At 35.5% G+C, this 17,820-nt stretch overlaps 1 protein-coding gene across 5 annotated transcripts in view; it reads left to right on the top strand.

Moving 5' to 3' along the window:
• The window catches only part of WDR17 (WD repeat domain 17), a 149,454-nt gene that overhangs the window by 51,983 nt on the left and 79,651 nt on the right, over positions 1–17,820 (top strand). For all 5 annotated transcript variants that reach the window (XM_037831043.1, XM_037831046.1, XM_037831047.1 and 2 more), the window contains one exon: positions 1,198–1,449. In XM_037831043.1, coding sequence (XP_037686971.1) covers positions 1,198–1,449 — 252 coding nt within the window. The remainder of the gene's footprint in view (positions 1–1,197; positions 1,450–17,820) is intronic.

Below are 17,820 nucleotides of genomic sequence, written 5' to 3' on the forward strand. Positions count from 1 at the left end.
TTTATTTTTATTTGTTTTTATGCTGTGGACACTGTGAATTATGTAAACTTTCATGTTTTATTTCATCTTTGTTTTGCCCACCTGATCTCAAAGTCAAAATTTTTGCTCAACACTAACAACTATATAGACCATAGAATAACTGTATTATTTTATTTTTTCAACCCCAATTTTCCTTTTATTCAATTTTTTATATAGAAGTTGTCAACCTCATCTTTTATATTGACTTATTCATATTACATGCTTCTCTCCTTACCTGACAACATAAGTTTCCTACTTGTGTAATAACATGGAAACTGTATAACAATGATAAGAAAATAGTTATATAAATGAAAATATTGTACTTTCTCTCTATTAAGTTATTTAGATCGTAGTCTCTACATTTTAGTCTCACAGCCTTTCTTTTAAGAATGAGAAGACTGATTGATTGGCATCCCCATGTGGTACATCCAGCAGAAACAGTTGTTCCGTAGTGCCAGTTGATGTTCCTTTGCTTCATTTAATTCCATTAAGCTTCCTATTTTTCTGGGTGCCTTATTTTTACTGATAGGTGTGAATTATGATTATGACAAATGAGATGATGAATGAGGAAAGAATAACAACAAATGCTGATATGCTTTTTATAATATGCCACATGCTGTTTTAAGCACTTTAGACCAATTAATTCATTTAATCTTTTAAAAAATCCTATGAGGTAAATACTGCTGTCTCCATTATAAAAGTAAAGAATCTGAGGCCAGAGATGTTAAGTATCTTGTCCAAGACCACAAAGCTAGTAAGTGGTGGAAGTAGAATTGGGACCCAGGGAGTCAGCTCCAAAGTCTATGCTTTAAATATGAATTTATGCTTGTTCTTTGGATAAGCACTTCCCATATTCCCATGCTATTTCAATTCTGTGAAAATTTTGTTTAAATGACCAAGTATGTTGTTTGTTATTTATCTGTTGTTTTCTTGCATCCTTTCAGTAATAGGAAAAACATTCAAGATACTAGAGACTGACAAAGCCAAGTGGTTCAGTCATACTTTAATTGGGACAAATTCTAATTCCCTTCTGTTCATTCACTTGTCAATTATGCCTTCCAGATTTCCATCCTCAGTGCTCTCAGAGATTAGTAGTTTACAGAAGAGATAAGTAATATGATCTAAATTGTTTATTTTTTGTGAATTTTGTCTGAAATTATTTTCTTCATATTTTATTAGGTAATAAAAGTCAGAAACATGTTCTGAGACCTGAATCTCTTGAAGGGACAGATGAAGAGGATCCAGTTACTGCCCTGGAATGGGACCCACTATCTACTGATTATCTTCTTGTGGCTAATTTGCATTATGGAATTCGCCTAGTAGATTCTGAATCACTTTATTGCATAACAACATTTAATTTTCCCAGTGCTGCAGCCTCTGTACAGTGCTTGTCCTGGGTTCCTAGTGCTCCTGGCATGTTTATAACTGGAGGTAAGCTTCTTCTTTCCATGAAGTTTTCAATATGTGTGTACTAGTTAATTTTGTGCCAAACTTATTGATTTCAAATATCATTTATGGTAGTAAATTCTGTAATTACTTTTTTATACTGTATGTCATAAACCTAGTGACAAACAAAAATTAAATTAAGGCCCATTATTCCAGGTTTCCAGAACTACATTGTAATATATTATATATATGCAAATGTGTATGTGCAAAAGACAGTGAAAGTTCAATTTCATGCATGGCAGGATGACACTGAATGTGCTGATCAGAAGGACAGCCTAACTGTTTGGGACCTGTATTAGCCATACTGATAAATTTTGGCAGTCAGTGAGCAGATATGCCTAGCTAGACTCAGGTTGAAAATGAGAGTGGGTTTTTTCACCATGGATTGAAAGGATACTCCTTCATGATCTCTTAATCATGAGAAAAGTAGCAAAGATAAGAAGTGATGGGGGATTAAATGGAACAAGATGGTAGAGTGATAGGCCCCAGTGTTCCTTTACTGCCTCTCCCCCAGCAGCATTGAAAAACCAGCAGAAACTGGCAGAATCAATTTTCTCAGAACTCTGTAAAAAAGTTAAATGGTTGCAATAACTGAGCAAGTACCACATCAAGGAAAGGGCAACTTAGAAATGGAAGAAAAACCTTGTAGCACCTTGACTGGTCTTTCCATCACTCCTGTCTGGCTCATTTTGGAGCAGTGCCAACCTGTACTTCCAGTCCAGGTTCCTGGTCTTGGGTTCTTGAGGGAGTGGAGTAACCCCTGGACATATATGAGGGTGTATATATGCTGACCAATCAGTCAGCAGCCTAAGGGTCTGAGCCAAAATGCTCCTATGGTGATCCCAGAACTTTCTTTGGGTATAGACGTATTAGCAGGGCCTTAAAAAAACAATCAAATTCACAGCCACCTGGGGAAAGGAATAACTGTTTAAGAGATGGCCAGGACCTGGAAGAAAGTCTGCCAAATTTTCTGGGGAATGAGGAGTGGGGGGTAAGTTGGGCACTTTTGTATCCCTGTATAAGGTGGAATTGATAAGGCCAAGTATATACCCATGACAAGACTCATGGTCAGAAAAGACCCAGAGGACCCTATACTTCTTCCTTGGGCTGTTCTTTCTACTTGCTGTAAGACTGGATAAGTGCTGAATGAGAGCATCAGCACAGGGCCTATCTGCAGAGACTGGGAAAGGCAGTTTCTTCTCCCTCTCTCTTTCCCTTCTTCTGTCTTCTCTGTCTCTTTTTCTCTTTTTTCTTCCTTTTTTGTTAGCTCATGACATTCAAGGAAATCGCTATCATAACACTAATTGAATACAAACTTAATGAATAGAGAATTCAGTAACTACATGCATCAAGGGATACAGTTGTTGCATAGATAGTTTGAAAAAAATCACTAAACAAATAGACTGTTATAACCTTTAACAATAAGAAGGAAAAAACTGCGCAATTCCTGGGGGAGGAGAGTGAATTTGATTTCCAGAGTTAACAAATTAAGAAATTTAAGTATCCAGATTTCAACATAAAACCTTGGAAGGCATACAAAACAATCAAGAAAAGATGGCCCATTCAAAGAAACAAAATACTTCAAACAGAAACCATTGAAGAAGATGAGACACTGGACATACCAAAGGCTTTAAAAAATCTGACTTAAATGTACTCAAAGAGTGAAAGGAAAACACGGACAAAGGACTAAAATAAATTGGAAAAAATATGATATATGGACAAAAGGAGAATTTCAATGATAAGATGGTAATTAATAAAAGGAACCAAACAGAAATACTGATGCTGAAAATTACAGTATCAGAAATATAAAAAAAAATTCCTAGAGGGGTTCAAAGGCAGATTGGAGCTGGTATAAGGAAGATTCAGCAAACTTGAAGATAGAACAATTGCTAGTTTGAGCAACAGAAAGAGAAAAGAATGCAGAAAGGTGAACAGAGCTGAAGAGACGTCTGAGACCACATCAAATTTATCAGTAGACACATTATGGGAGTCAAAGAGAGATAAAGGGCAGAAGGAACATTCAAAAAAATAATGGCAGAGAACTTCCCAAATTTAAAGAAACACATTAATATAAACATCTAAGTTGTGTATGCTCAACAGACTCCAACTAGGTCAAACTCAGAGATCCACACTGAGACACAATATTATCAAACTATTGAATACCAAAGACAAAGAGTCTTGAAAACAAGAGAAAAGCAACTCACCACACACAAGCAATCCTCAGTAACATTAAGTACTGATTTCTCATCAGAAACCATAGTGGTGAGAAGGCAGTGGGATGCCATATTTAAAATGCTGAGGGAGAAAATTGTAAACCAAGAATTCTATATCTGGCTAAACTGTCCATAAATGAGGGAACAATTAAGACATACCCAGATAAACAAAAGCTGAGGGAGCTCATTTTCCCTAGATCTTCCCTACAATAAATGCTAAAAGGATTGTCCAGGTTGAAAGGATAGGACACTATCCAATAACTTGAAGCTGCATGAAGAAATAAAGATCTCCAGTAGTAATAACTACATAGGTAAATATAAATGCTAGTAGTATTGTGTATCTTATAATGTAACTCCACTCCTTACTACCTCCATAATCAAAAATACAAATGCATGAAATGTAAACGTAAGTGTATGATGGACACACATTGTACAAAGATGTAAATTTGTGACAAGAAAAGCATAAAAGGAGAGAGCTTTGGGAGAGTATGGGAACATGGTAGCCCCATGCTGTTGAAGTTAAGTTGGTATCATTTCAAATGAAATGGTTATAGATTTAGCATGTGAAATGTAAGCCAGTTGCTAACCAGAAAGAATATATCTATAAGGAAATGAGATGGTATTCTAAATGGTTCACCATAAAGGGAAACTAAACACACAAGTAGGCAGTAATGGAAAAAATGATGGACAACAAAGTTAAAAGAGTCACAAAAAACAAATAGCAAAGTGGCAGAAGTTAGTCCTGTATTATTAGCAATTACTTTAATTGTAAACAGTTGCAACTTCCCAAGCAAAAAGCAGAGGCTGGCAAAATGATAAAAAAGCATGACCCAACCGTATGCTGTTTGCAAGAGACACACATTTAAAGATATAAAATAGGTTGAAAGTGAAACGATTGAAAAATATTGCATGCAAATAGAAATCAGAAGAGAGTTTGGCTGCTAAAATAATATCGATAAAATAGGCTTTAAGTCAAATAGTGTTACAGGGGACAAAGCAGATATTGATGGAATGGTTAATTCAATGAGAGATGTAACAATTATAAACATATATGAACCTAATAACAAAGCCCCCATATATATGAAGCAATCATTGCCATTGTAGGGAGGAATAGATGGCTCTACACTGAAAGAAAGAGACTTCAATACACCACTTTCAATAGTGGAGAGAACTTCGAGACAGAAAATCATTAAAGAAATACAGGACTTGAACAATAACCAACTATACCTAACAGACATGTACAGAACACTCCACTCTTTACCGCCTACATAATCAAAAATACAAATGCATAAAATGTTTAGTTGCCCTTTATGGTGAACCATTTAGAATACCATCTCATTTCCTTATAGATATATTCTTTCTGGTTAGCACCTGGCTTACATTTGACATACTTAATCTATATGCACATGGATCATTCTTCAAGATAGACCATATGTTTGGTCACAAAACAGCCTAAATAAATGAAAATGGTTGAAGTAATGCAAAGTATATTCTCAGTGAAAATGTAATAATACTAGAAATCGGTAGGAGATGGACAACTGGAAAATATTCAGATATGTGGAAATTAAAAAAAAACAATCTTAAAAACCAGTAAGTGAAAGAAGAAATCAGAGAAAAAATTAGAAAATACTTTGAGATGGATGGAAAAGAAAACACAACATACCAAAACTTAGAAAATACATCAAAGGTAATATTCAGAGGAAAATTATTAGCTATAAATGCTAAGATTATAAAAAAAGAAAGATGTCAAATCAGTAAGCTAATCTCACACCTGAAGGAACTAGAAAAAGAAGAGCAAACAAACACAAAGTGAAATAATAAAGACTAGAGCAGAAATAAATGAAATAGAAAATAGAAAAACTGTTGAGAAAATCAACAAAACTAAAAGTTGGTTTTTGAAAAGATCAATAAAATTGACAAACCTTTAGGTAGACTGACAAAGAAAAAAAGAGAGGGAATTTACATAACTAAAATAAAAAATGAAAGTGGGAACATTACTACTGGCATTATAGAAACAAAGCTTATAAGAGGATACAATGAACTGTTGTACCCAAACAAATTAGAGGCCTAGATAAAATGGAAAAATTCCTAGAAACACATGAATTATATAAACTGACTCAAGAAGAAATAGAAAATCTCAACAGAACAATAAAATGGAAAGAGATTGAATCAGTCTTTAAAAACCTCCCAACAAAGAGAAGTCCGGGACAAGATTTGGCTTCACTGGCAGATTTTACCAAACATTAAAAGTGGAATTAACACTGATCCTTTTCAAAATCTTCCAAAAAAATGGAGAGGAGGGACATTAACTCATTCTATGAGGCCAACATTACCCTAATACCAAACCTAGATAAAGACGTCACAAGAAAAGAATCACCAATAAAATACTCACAATTTCAATCCAACAGCATATTAAAAGGATATACTCCATGGCCAAATAGGATGTATCTGAGAATTGCAAGGGTAGTTCAACATAAGAAAGTCAACCACTGTTACACAACACATAAATAGAATGAAAGTTTTTAAAAAAAAAAGGTCATCTCAATTGATTTAGAAAAAGCATTTGACAAAATCTAGCACATTTTCTTGATTAAAACACTCAGAAAACTAGGATAGAGGGGAACTTCTGCAACATGATAAAGAGCATAAATGACAACTCTCAGATGACATCATACTCAATAGTGAAAACCAAAATCTTTCCCATAAGACCAAGAACAAGACAAGAATGCCACTTACACACTGCTGTACTACAAGTCCTAGCCGCATCAGTTAGGCAAGAAAAAGGAAATGAAGGGCTTCCAAACTGGGAAAGAAAAAAGTCAAACTGTCTGTATTTCTAAATGACGTGATCTTATATAGAGAAAATTCAAAAGAATATGCAATAAAACTATTAGAGCTGATAAATAAATTCAGAAAAGTTGCAGGGTATAAGATTAACTTGGAAAATCATTTGTGCTTTTATACACCATCAATGAATGATCTGAAAAGGAAATCTAGAAAACGATTCAATTTCTAGTAGCATCTAAAAAATAAAATGTCTATAAATAAATTTAACAAAGGACATAAAAGGCTTGTGCACTGAAAGCTACAAATCAATGCTGAGAGAAATTAAAGAAGACCTAAATAAATGGAAGTAAGCCTGTGGTCATGGGTTGGAAGAATTAATATTGCTAAGATGTCAGTACTCCCCAAAACAATTTACAGAATCAATGCAATGCCAGTCAAAATCACAGAAACCTTTTTTTTTTTTTTTTTTTTTTTTAAAGAAATGGAAAAGCCATTCATCTTATTCATATGGAATGGTAAGGGGTCCTAAATAATCACCAACATCTTAAAAAAGAAGAACAAAGTTGGAGGGTTTAACTTCCTGATTTCAAAACTTACTACAATCTACGCTATTTGAAATGCTGTGGTATTGGTATAAGGACAGAAAAATAGACCAATAGAATAGAATTCAGAGTTCAGAAATAAATCCACACATCTGTGGCCAATAGAAATTTTTTTTATTAGAGAGGAGTTGTAGGTTTATAGAATAATCATGCATAAAAATATGTAAATTAGAGAGTTCCCATATATGACCCTCTTATTAATACCTTGCATTAGTGTGACACATTGTAATAATTCATAAAAGAGCATTTTAATAATTGTGCTGTTAACTATAGTCCATCATTTGCAATAGGATTCACTGTGTTGTACAGTCATGTGTTTTCTTTTAAATTTTTATTCTAGTAACATATACACACCTAATATTTCCCCTTTTAACCACATTCACATATATAATTCAGTGCTGTTAATTACTTTCACAATATGAATTCGTCTATATGTCTTTCTTTGTGCCAGAACCATGCTATTATGACCACTGTAGTTTTTTAATAAGTTTTAAAGTGAGAAGTATGAGCCCTCTGCATTCGTTCTTCTTTTTGAAGTGGATTTTAGCTAATTGGGATACCTTACACTTATAAATAAATTTGATAATTGGGTTTTCCATTTCTGAAAAGTAGGATGTGGGAATTTTTATTGGGATTACATTGAATCTGTAAATTGTTTTGGGTAGAACTGACATCTTAACAATAATATTTAGTTTTCCAGTCCATGAGCATGGAATGTACTTCCATTTATTTAGATACTCATTCATTTTAGCAAAAATTTGCCGTTTTCCATGCAAAGGTCTTTTATATCCTTGGTTAAATTTATTCTTAGATATTTGATTCTTTTAGTTGCTATTGTAAATGGAATCTTTTTCTTGATTTCTTCCACAGGTTGCTCATTACTAACATATAGAAACACTACTCATTTTTGCATACTGACCTTGAATCTACCAGTTTGCAGATATAGTGTTTGTTTGTTTGTTTTTGTTTTTGTTTTGTTTTAGCTCTAGTAGCTTTGTTGTAAAATTTTCAGGACTTTCTATATATTGTATCATGTCATCTGCAAGTTATGAAACTTTTGCTTCTTCCTTTCCAATATGGATGTATTTTATTTCTTTTCCTTGGCTAATTGCTCTGGCAAGAACTTCCAGTCCAATGTTGAGTAACAATGGTGGCAGTGGGCATCGTTGTCTCATGGATAGCTTTCAGTCTTTCACTATTGTGTGTGATGGTAGCAGTGTGTTTTTATGTATGTCCTTTGTCTCATTGAGGAAGGTTCCTTCTATTACTATTTTTCTAAGTGTTTTCATCAAGAAAGGGTGCTGGATTTCATCAAGAAAGGATGCTTTTTCTGCATCATTCAAGATGATCATGTGGTTTTTCCCTTTCAGTTTGTTAATGTGGTTATGTTATATCAATGTATTTTCTTATGTTGAATCACCCTTGCATACCTGGGATAGAGCCCACTTGGTCATGGTGTATAATTCTTTTAAGGTGGTGTTGAATTTGACTTGCTAGTGTTTTGTTGAGGGTTTTTATATCTATATTTGTAAGAGAAATTGGTCTATAATTTTCTTTTCTTATAGTGTCTTTATCTGGCATTGCTATTAGGTTTATGTTGGTCTTATAGATGGAGTTAGGTAGTGTTTCTTCCTCTTCAATTTTTTGGAAGAGTTTGAGCAAAATTGGAATTAGCTCTTCTAGGAATGTTTGTTAAAATTCACCTGTGGAGCCCTCTAGTCCTAAGCTTTATTTCATCGGGAGGGTTTTGATTATGGATTCAAATTTTGTATTATTTATTTGTCTTTTGAAATCTATTTCTTCTTGAGTCAGGGTAGGTAGGTTGTGTGTTTCTATGAATTTGTCCATTTCTTCTAGGTTATCTAATCTGTGGGCATACAGTTGTTCATAATATCCTCTTTTTTTAAATTCAATTTTATTGAGATATATTCACATACCATACAGACATCCGAAGTATACAGTCAGTTGTTCACAGTACCATTACATAGTTGTGCATTCATCACCACAGTTAATTTTTGAACATTTTCATTAATGCAAAAAAAAAAAAAATGAGAATAAGAATAAAAAATAAAGTAGAAAAGAATACAAACACCCAAAACATCCTGTCCCCTCATCTTTCCCTATTATTAGTTTATTTTTGTCCCCATTTTCTGCTAATCTGTCAAAACACTGGCTAAAGGGAGTGTGAGCTATAAGGTTTTCACAATCACACAGTCACACTAGATAAGATATATATTTATACAATCATCTTCAAGAATCAAGGCTACTGAGTTGCAGTTCAACAATTTCAGGTATTTCCTTTTAGCTATTCCAGTACTTTAAAAACTAAAATGGAATATCTATATGCCATGTAAGAATAGCCTCCAGAATGTCCTCATGACTCCATTTGAAATCTCCCAGCCACTGAAACTTACTCTGTTTCATTTCTCTTCCCCCTTTTGGACAAAGAAGTCTTTCTCAATCCCACAATCTGGGTCCAGGCTCATCCCCAGGAATCATGTCCCATGGTGTCAGGGAGATTTATACCCCTGGGAGTCATGTCCCATGTAGGGGGTGGGCAGTGAGTTTGCCTGCAGAGTTGGTTAGAGAGACAGGCCACATTTAAGCAACAAAAGAGTTTCACTGAGGGTGACTCTTAGGCACAATTATAAGTAAGCTTAGCCTCTCCTTTGCAGTAACCAGCTTCACAAGGGCAAGCCCCAAGATCAAGGGCTCGGCCTTCTAAATTGGTAGTCCCCAATGCTTGTGAGAATGTCAGTAATTCCTCAGGTGGGGAAGTTTAATATTTCCACATTTTACCTTAGTCTCTAAATGGGATTTTGCAAATATATTTTTATTCTCTACCCAAATTACTCTGGTATATATCAGGGAATCACACTAACCTGTACAAACCAACCCAGTCTCACTCCCTATTCAATGTTCCATGTAATTATGATGTTTGAATTTACTGAACATACAAGTTAAATTATGTAGTGCGCTACAGAAAATATAGATTTTTCACCTAATAAACATCTCTTCCTTTGGTCTCACACAGAGTTGAAGTTTTAAAACACTGTCAATATCATCCTTTACTCTTTAGTCTGATGTAACTTAGTCCTAACCAAGTCCATTTTGTCCATATCTCTAATTGAAGTCTGATCTCTTTTTCATCCTCTTTAAGATTTGCTGTATGGGATAATGCTGACATTCATAGCTGCCAGACTCAGGCTCTTAGTCTCAGGTGTCACACAGATACCCGAAGTTCTAGGAACTGACGAGGTTATACACAAAGACCTTAGCTTCTCAGAATTTAGAAACATCCATTACAACTCAGAAATAGATGTAACTGCTGTTAAGAGCTTACAATCTAAGAACCTTAACCCTAAGGCTTCCCCTGATAACCTATGTTCTCAGATTCAGTTCTCAGAGTTTACACATTATAGTTAGTCCATATTAGTGAGGCATTATAATGTTTGTCTTTTCATTTCTGATTTATTTTACGCAACATACTGTCATCAAGGTCCACTCACCTAGTTGCATATCTCACATCTTCATTCCTTCTCATAGTTGCCCAATATTCCGTTGTATTTAAACACCACGGTTCACCATTTGGTTCATCAGTTGATATACCCTTAGGCTGCCTCCAGCCACTGTGAACTGTGAATACTGCTGCCATAAAATGCACTGTGCAAATGTCCATTCATGTCCCTGGTCTTCCATGTATATACCCAATAACAGGGTTCTAGGACCTTATGGCAACCCCATATTTAGCTTCCTGTAGAATAACCACACTGCTGTCCAGATGGGCTGCACCATTCTACTTCCCCACCAACAGTGTTTAGGTTCATCCCTCTTTCCACATTTTCTCCAGCATTTGTATCCTCCTGTTAATTTTTTAAAGTTTTATTCACACACCATACATTCCCTCCTAAGTAACCAATCAGTGGTTCCTGGTATAAATCACATAGTTATTCATTCACCACCACAATCTGTATGAGGACATTTCCATTTCTTCTGCAAAGAAAGAGGAAGAAGAGAAAAAAGACAACAAAATAAAAGAAAAAAATGATGAGTAAAAATAAAAAATAAAATAAAATACAGTTAAAAGGTCAGGCAACAACACCAATGCCAAAGAGTCCCTTACCCCTCACTTATATCCCCCTCTTCTAGACATTTGGCTTTGGTATATTGCCTTTGTTACAATTAATGGAAGCATATTACAATGTTACTCTTAACTATAGACTCTATTTTGCATTGTCTGTATTTTTCCCCCAATATCATCCCATATTCAATACCTTGCAAAGTTGACATTCATTTGTTCTCCCTTATGTAAAAACATCATATATTTGTACACTTAATTACAATCATTAACCATTCTAGGTTTCACTAAGTTATACAGTCTTGTCTTTAACTCTATCTTTCCTTTTGGTGTCATATATACTCCTAATGTCCCTATTTCAAGCATACTCACAGTCATCTTTGTTCAATGTAATTACAGTATTGTCCTGCCATCACATAGTATTTTGTTAGCCATTTCTGGATCTATACAATCAGTCCTCTTGAATATTCTATACTCCTTCAGCATCAAATGCCCAATCTCTACCCTCTTTCTATCTACTAATACCTCCATTTCAACACTGTTCTCCAAACCTCTCTCTCCTTTCTTTTCCTATCTGTCTGTAGCACTCCCTTTAGTATTTTTTGTAGAGGAGGTCTCCTGTTTAAGAACTCTCTCAATTTCTGTTTATCTGAAAATATTTAAAACTCTCCCTCATTTTTGAAGGACAGGTTTGTTGGATACAGGATTCTTGGTTGGCAGTTTGTCTCTTTGAGTATCTTGAATATATCATACCACTGCTTTCTTGCCTCCATGGTTTCTGCTGAGAGATCCTCATTTAGTCTTTTGAGCTTCCCTTGTATGTGATGGATTGCTTTTCTTTTCCTGCTTTCAGAATTCTCTTTGTCTTTGACATTGGAAAGTCTGATTAGTAAGTGTCTTTGAGTAAGTCTTTTTGGATCTATTCTGTTTGGTGTAAGCTGCACTTCTTGGACCTGTAATTTTAGGTCTTTCATAAAAGTTGGGAAATTTTCATTGATTATTTCCTCTATTATTCTTTCTTCCCCTTTTCCCTTCTCCTTCTGGGACAACACTTCATGTTGTCATTCATTCCTTGGGACCCTCCTCATATTTTTTCTATTCTCTTCCCTATCTGTTCTTTTACCTGTAGAATTTAAGATGGTCTCTATTCTAGTTCACTAATCCTTTCTTCTGCCTCTTCAAGTCTGCTGTTGTGTCTCCAGTGTGTTTTTCATCTCTTCTGGTTGTGCCTTTCATTCCCATAAATTCTGCCATTTCTTTTTTCAAGCTTACAAATTCTTCCTTTTGGTCACCCAGTGTCTTTTTTTTTTTTTTTTTTATTCATAAATTGGTCTAGGTTTTATATTTTGTGGTGGCAAAAAACCATAAAAATATAGGTATCTGGAATTGTGACCCTGTAGAAATAAAGTTTAATTATAAGTGATCACTTCATCAAAATACAACACAGAATAAGATATTATCACATACTTTGTTTACAACAATAACATAGGTGATTAACATCATAGTCTGATTCCAAGGAGAGAAATTTTCTGGTTTTCATCAATTTTTTTTTTCTTTTTGACATTACAGAGCTGCTGCTTCTTTTAAAACAACCATGTTAAGCTTAATTTGAATGATTTAAATTTGGGATCCTATTTGTGTGGGTAAAGACACAATTTGGAGGATACTCAATATTTTACTAGGGAGTGTTTATCACAAATGATGGGATAAAGGTGCTTGCAATTAGTCACTTGGGATATGTAAAAATGGAACCTCTGAAATTGGATTTGGAACTAACTGCTCTGTTCTTAGTGTCTGATCAGCCTTAGGCAGTATTACAGTGTTTCATTAATGTCACCATTTAGTTTCATGGGTTAGGACACACTCCTTTGTTTCCACAAAGTAGATCACATAATTTCTTCCCCAGTCCTTATTTCCCCAGAGTTCTGTTCTTGGAAATCTACATGCATGTTAATGAACTGGAACTGAAACCTCTTCTATCCCAAAGATGAGTCTCTGAGAAAGCCTTGCAGACAATGGCATGCATTTCTAAGGCTGAGTCTAATTTTGCTCCAGAAAATACCAGGGGAACCATAGGGGTCCAGCCTCACGTTTGGGCAGACATTTCTACCATACTATGTTTCCAGAGTGGCACTAAATTACTCAACAAATAAATGTGCTAAAAGGAACTTTTATGTATGTTACATATTAGGAGTTATATTTATGGTACTCTCTGAACAAATACATTTGTAAATATATGCTGCTGAGACAAATAGATGTCTCTGATCTGTAGTAATCTTTAGTTATGGAAGTAACCACATTGCCCTTATTTCCCTTTAAGCCAATGGATTTTCATGCCTCTTGGATTTCTGAAAGGTCTTCAGAAATTTATTGCCACAGTTTCCCTTAAGAAAGCAGAAAGTTAAATAGCCAAATATCTCATGCACACATACATTTTTTTTTCCTCTTTCTTTACTCTGATCAGTGTTTTTGCTGAAGAATATATATATATATACACATAGTTGACACATAGTTTTCTCGGGCTTCAAAGTTCTGGGTATTCTACCAAAAGTATAATTCTCTCTTACATTAAGAGATTTGGAATGACATTTAGGATATTGCTGGCATCCAAACTTCTTTTAAGATGACTATCTCATCCAGTACATGTAGTATGTATAATATACAGCCCTCTGTTTCCTGACACAACATGCCATCATCTTTTAAGCAGTCATCCCTTAAAATATTTCTGGTAAGACTATGTATTTATTCACTACTGTCTGCTTGAACTGAATGAAAGGCCAGGGAGAAGAGCATAGAAGAAAGGCATAAGCTTTCCTTTTGCTCCAAGTTTTGTTTTGTTTTTTTCCCCTGTATTTGCTCCCCTTCCTTCCAACAGCTGGTCTGTGTCCCAGCACATTGCTAATGAATGCTAGCAGCTGCCTGGGTAGTGATCCCATTTCTCAACTAGCCAATGGGGTATTGCCAGTGAGATCTGGGTTTTAACTCACTGGGGAAAAGAAGGTTAGCTCTGTTTGCTTGAAAATCATCTCTGGACCATATGTGTGAAACTGTTCAAAAAAAGAAAGGAACAAGATAAATACAGTTTGTCCCTGGGATCTTTGTATTGTCTTTTAAAAGGAGTGTGCAGATGGTATAATATGCACCATTGTAAGCGTAATATGTCTGCTCAAGAAAAACTTCCTTTCTTTATAACAATTTGATTTTCAAATTACCAATGATGGAAAACAATTGAAGAGCAGTCATCTATTATTGTAAAAAGATTTAGCTAAGTTTTCCCCAAGTCTTATCTTAGATCTTGTTCCTAAACTTCCTGTATTATTTTATCAGGTTAATATTAAACATATAGCTCTTAGAGTAATAGTATGGAATCAGATGAGGTTAGAACAGACACCTGTGACCAAGGTGACTGTCTCCTAAGCTAAAGGGCATCCTTAAGGGCATTGCCAAGCAAATGCTTCAAGGAATGAGGCACCTGGAGAGATTCCACAATAATTTGCCAGCTACAAATGACAGTTGCATCACAGTGGAGATTGCGTTTCCATTGCCAAAAATAGGCCAAAAAAAGGAATATACAATAAAATTATTGTGCTCTTACCATACCAAGAACTGGAAATTCTTTTTTTTTTAATGTCAGTTTTGGGGAATTGAAGGTTACCATCCACTCTTTTATAGAAGGACTCACATGTTGTTAGAATCTTAATTGCAAAAGCATTTTTTGAATATCAAATATGTGCCAGAAACTATACTCCGCCATGATGATTATGTAGATGAGAGTACTCTTGACTGAAGTTAGGTCCTTCTATCTGGTGAAACTATCTTTCATTCCTGAGAGTGCAGCTTTGGGAGGAAGATGCCTGTGGCCTATGGCAGGCAACATGCTTGGCATTTCACAGGTGGTATCTCATTTAATGTTCACAGTGTTCAACTCTAACGTAGAACGGTAACGAGAAGGGGATTCTGGAAGAGTAATTCTGGCCTTCCCTCTTCACTGGAGGATGGCCAATGGCATCCGGAAAACCTCTGTTAGCTGGGAAGGCACGTGGCTGGCGTCTGCTCCAAAGTTCTGGTTTCAAAATGGCTTTCTCCCAGGACATTCCTCTCTAGCAAGCTTGCTCTTCTTCAAAACGTCACTCACAGCTGCACTCCGTCCCAGTGTCTTTTTATATCCTTCATCTCTTTTTTTTGTATTTTCTTTCAATTCATTGATTTGATTTAGAAGATTTGTTTTAACATCTTTAGTTGTTTCAACTCTTGAATCTCAGTTGAGCTGTTAGTTTGTTCCTTTGACTGGGCCATATCTTTGTGTTTCATGGTGTGGCTCATGATTTTTTGCTCTCTTGGCATCTGATTTTCTTGATTAATTTTTCTGGAGGTTGTTTTCTTTCTTTTGCCTAGGGTTTTCTTGTTGGATGTCTTTAATCTCTATCTTTTCTTTTTTTCTCTTGCTGGCCAGTTGTCACATTGGCTCTTCCCCCTCAGTGTTCCACCCAAAGTCAGGTACGCACTGTGGCCTGCCACAGGGATGGGACGTAGGCACTGGGCACCCCAGCAAGTTCACTGTGTGTGATAATACAAATCTGCTAGCTTCCAGTGGTGCTCTGTTTTCAGTCACCCAGGAAGACCTGGGTTTGTTTTAGAGCCCTGCTTTAACAGTTGTGTCTTCTGTATTTCTCAGCCATAATGTGGCTGGGTTTCTGTGTAGGACATGTTGACCAGCATCTGTGTTCCTAAGAAAGGGTCTGGAGCATCTTTTTAAAACTGTTTCAATTCTCTTGCACTTTCCAGACTGTCTAACAGATGGCACTGTTTGGTAGCTTACTTGTCCTCAAAGGCTACTTTGCCTCTGAGCACAGTCTGCATATACACGGGTGAGCTGAAACTTCAGGATTCCTTTGCCCTCTCTTTGCCAGCCAAAATCTGGCTCAGTGTGGGACTTCACCTTTGGCAAAGTACTTCCTCAGCTGACCTGGTACTCCAGCCATCTGCAAAGCAAGGGAACAGCCACCAGCTGCTGCTTCCCTCAAGGGTTGGGGAAGGGCTTTCAGATCCAGGACTGGAAACACAGTCTCTGTCCATGTTCTGTCAGTCTCTTTGTCCTTCACTGATTTGGGCCTTGAAATGTCCTCCACTATCCCCTGGGTCTTCAAACAATGTGGGTATGTCTCACTACTGTAAGAAATTTTATAGACTGTGTCCCTGGTGGTAGGGGTCCTGTCTGCTGTTTCTGTGCCTTTCCCACACTGAAACCAAATGAGGGGTTGAGGAGAGGACCACCCGGTCCAGGACAGAAGATTCCTACCTGATATTTCTCCTTCTCCAATTTGGCATTGTTAGCATCCCTCTCCAGTCTATATATCTCCTCCAGAGTTTCATACTTTTTTTGTTTAATCTTTGGAGAGAAGTTTTCAGTAGCTGTTTATGTCACCATGTTGATAATTTCAGCCCCATCGAATCCTCTTATGATCCTTTTTATTTCTTTGGGGTTAGTACTAATGCCCCTTCTTATTTCTTATTATATTTATTTGCATCCTTTCTTTCTTTGTCAGTTAGCTAAAGGTTTGTCAATTTTATTGATCTTTTCAAAGAACCAACTTATGGTTTTGTTAATCCTCCCTGTTTTTCTTCTTAATTCTCTAATTTATTTTTAGTATAATCTTTATTATGTCTTTTCTTCTGCTCGCTTTGGATTTAGTTTGCTTTTCTTTTTCTATTTCCTACAAGTATATGCTTGGGTCTTTGATTTTAGATTTGTTCTTTATTTAGGGTATAATTTTTCCCTCTCAGCACTTCCTTCACCTCATCCCATGAGTTTTATGTTGTGTTCTCATTTTTGTTCATCTTGAGATATTTACTGTTTTGAATCTATTGATTGTTTAAGTTATTTAATAACTTTCATATATTTGTGGATTTTTCACCTTCTACCTGTTACTGATTTCCAGCTTCATTCCATTTGGTTAGAGAAGAGGCTTTGTGTAATTTCAAACTTTTAAAATTTATTGAGACTTGTTTTGTTACCCAACATGTGGTCTCTTCTTGAGAATGATCCATGTGCACTTGAGAAGAATGTGTATCCTGCTGTTTTGAGGTAAAATGCTCTGTACATGTCTGTTAGGTTTAGTTTATTTTTTATATTATTCAATTACCCTTTTAACTTAATTGTTCTTCTGTCTAGGTGTTCTTTCCATTATTGAAAGTGGTGTATTAAAGTCTGTTATTAATGTATAACTCTATGTCCCTTCAGTTTTCTAGTGTTTGCCTCATGTATTTTGGGGCACTCTGGTTAGGTGCATAAATATTTTTGATTTTTATTTCTTCTTGATTGACCCTTTATTAATATATAGTGTCCTTCTTTGTATCTTTTAACAGCTTTTTTACTTAAAAGTCTCTTTTGTCAGATATAAGTATAATTACCCCAATTGTCTCTTGTTTACTATTTGCCTGGATTATCTTTTTTCATCCTTTCATTTTTACCCTATTTGTGTCTAAGGTGAGTCTCTTGTAAACAACATATAGTTGGATCGTGCTTTTTTATCCATTCTGTCAATTGGAGCCTTTTGATTGGATAGTTTAATCCATTAACATTCAGTGTTACTATTATGAAGGTAGTACTTCAGCCATTTTGCCCTTTGGTTTTTATATGCCATATCATTTTTATCTCTCTTTTCCTTTATTACAG

This window comes from Choloepus didactylus, chromosome 3, assembly GCF_015220235.1.
Source record: "Choloepus didactylus isolate mChoDid1 chromosome 3, mChoDid1.pri, whole genome shotgun sequence".
Lineage (NCBI taxonomy): Eukaryota > Metazoa > Chordata > Mammalia > Pilosa > Megalonychidae > Choloepus > Choloepus didactylus.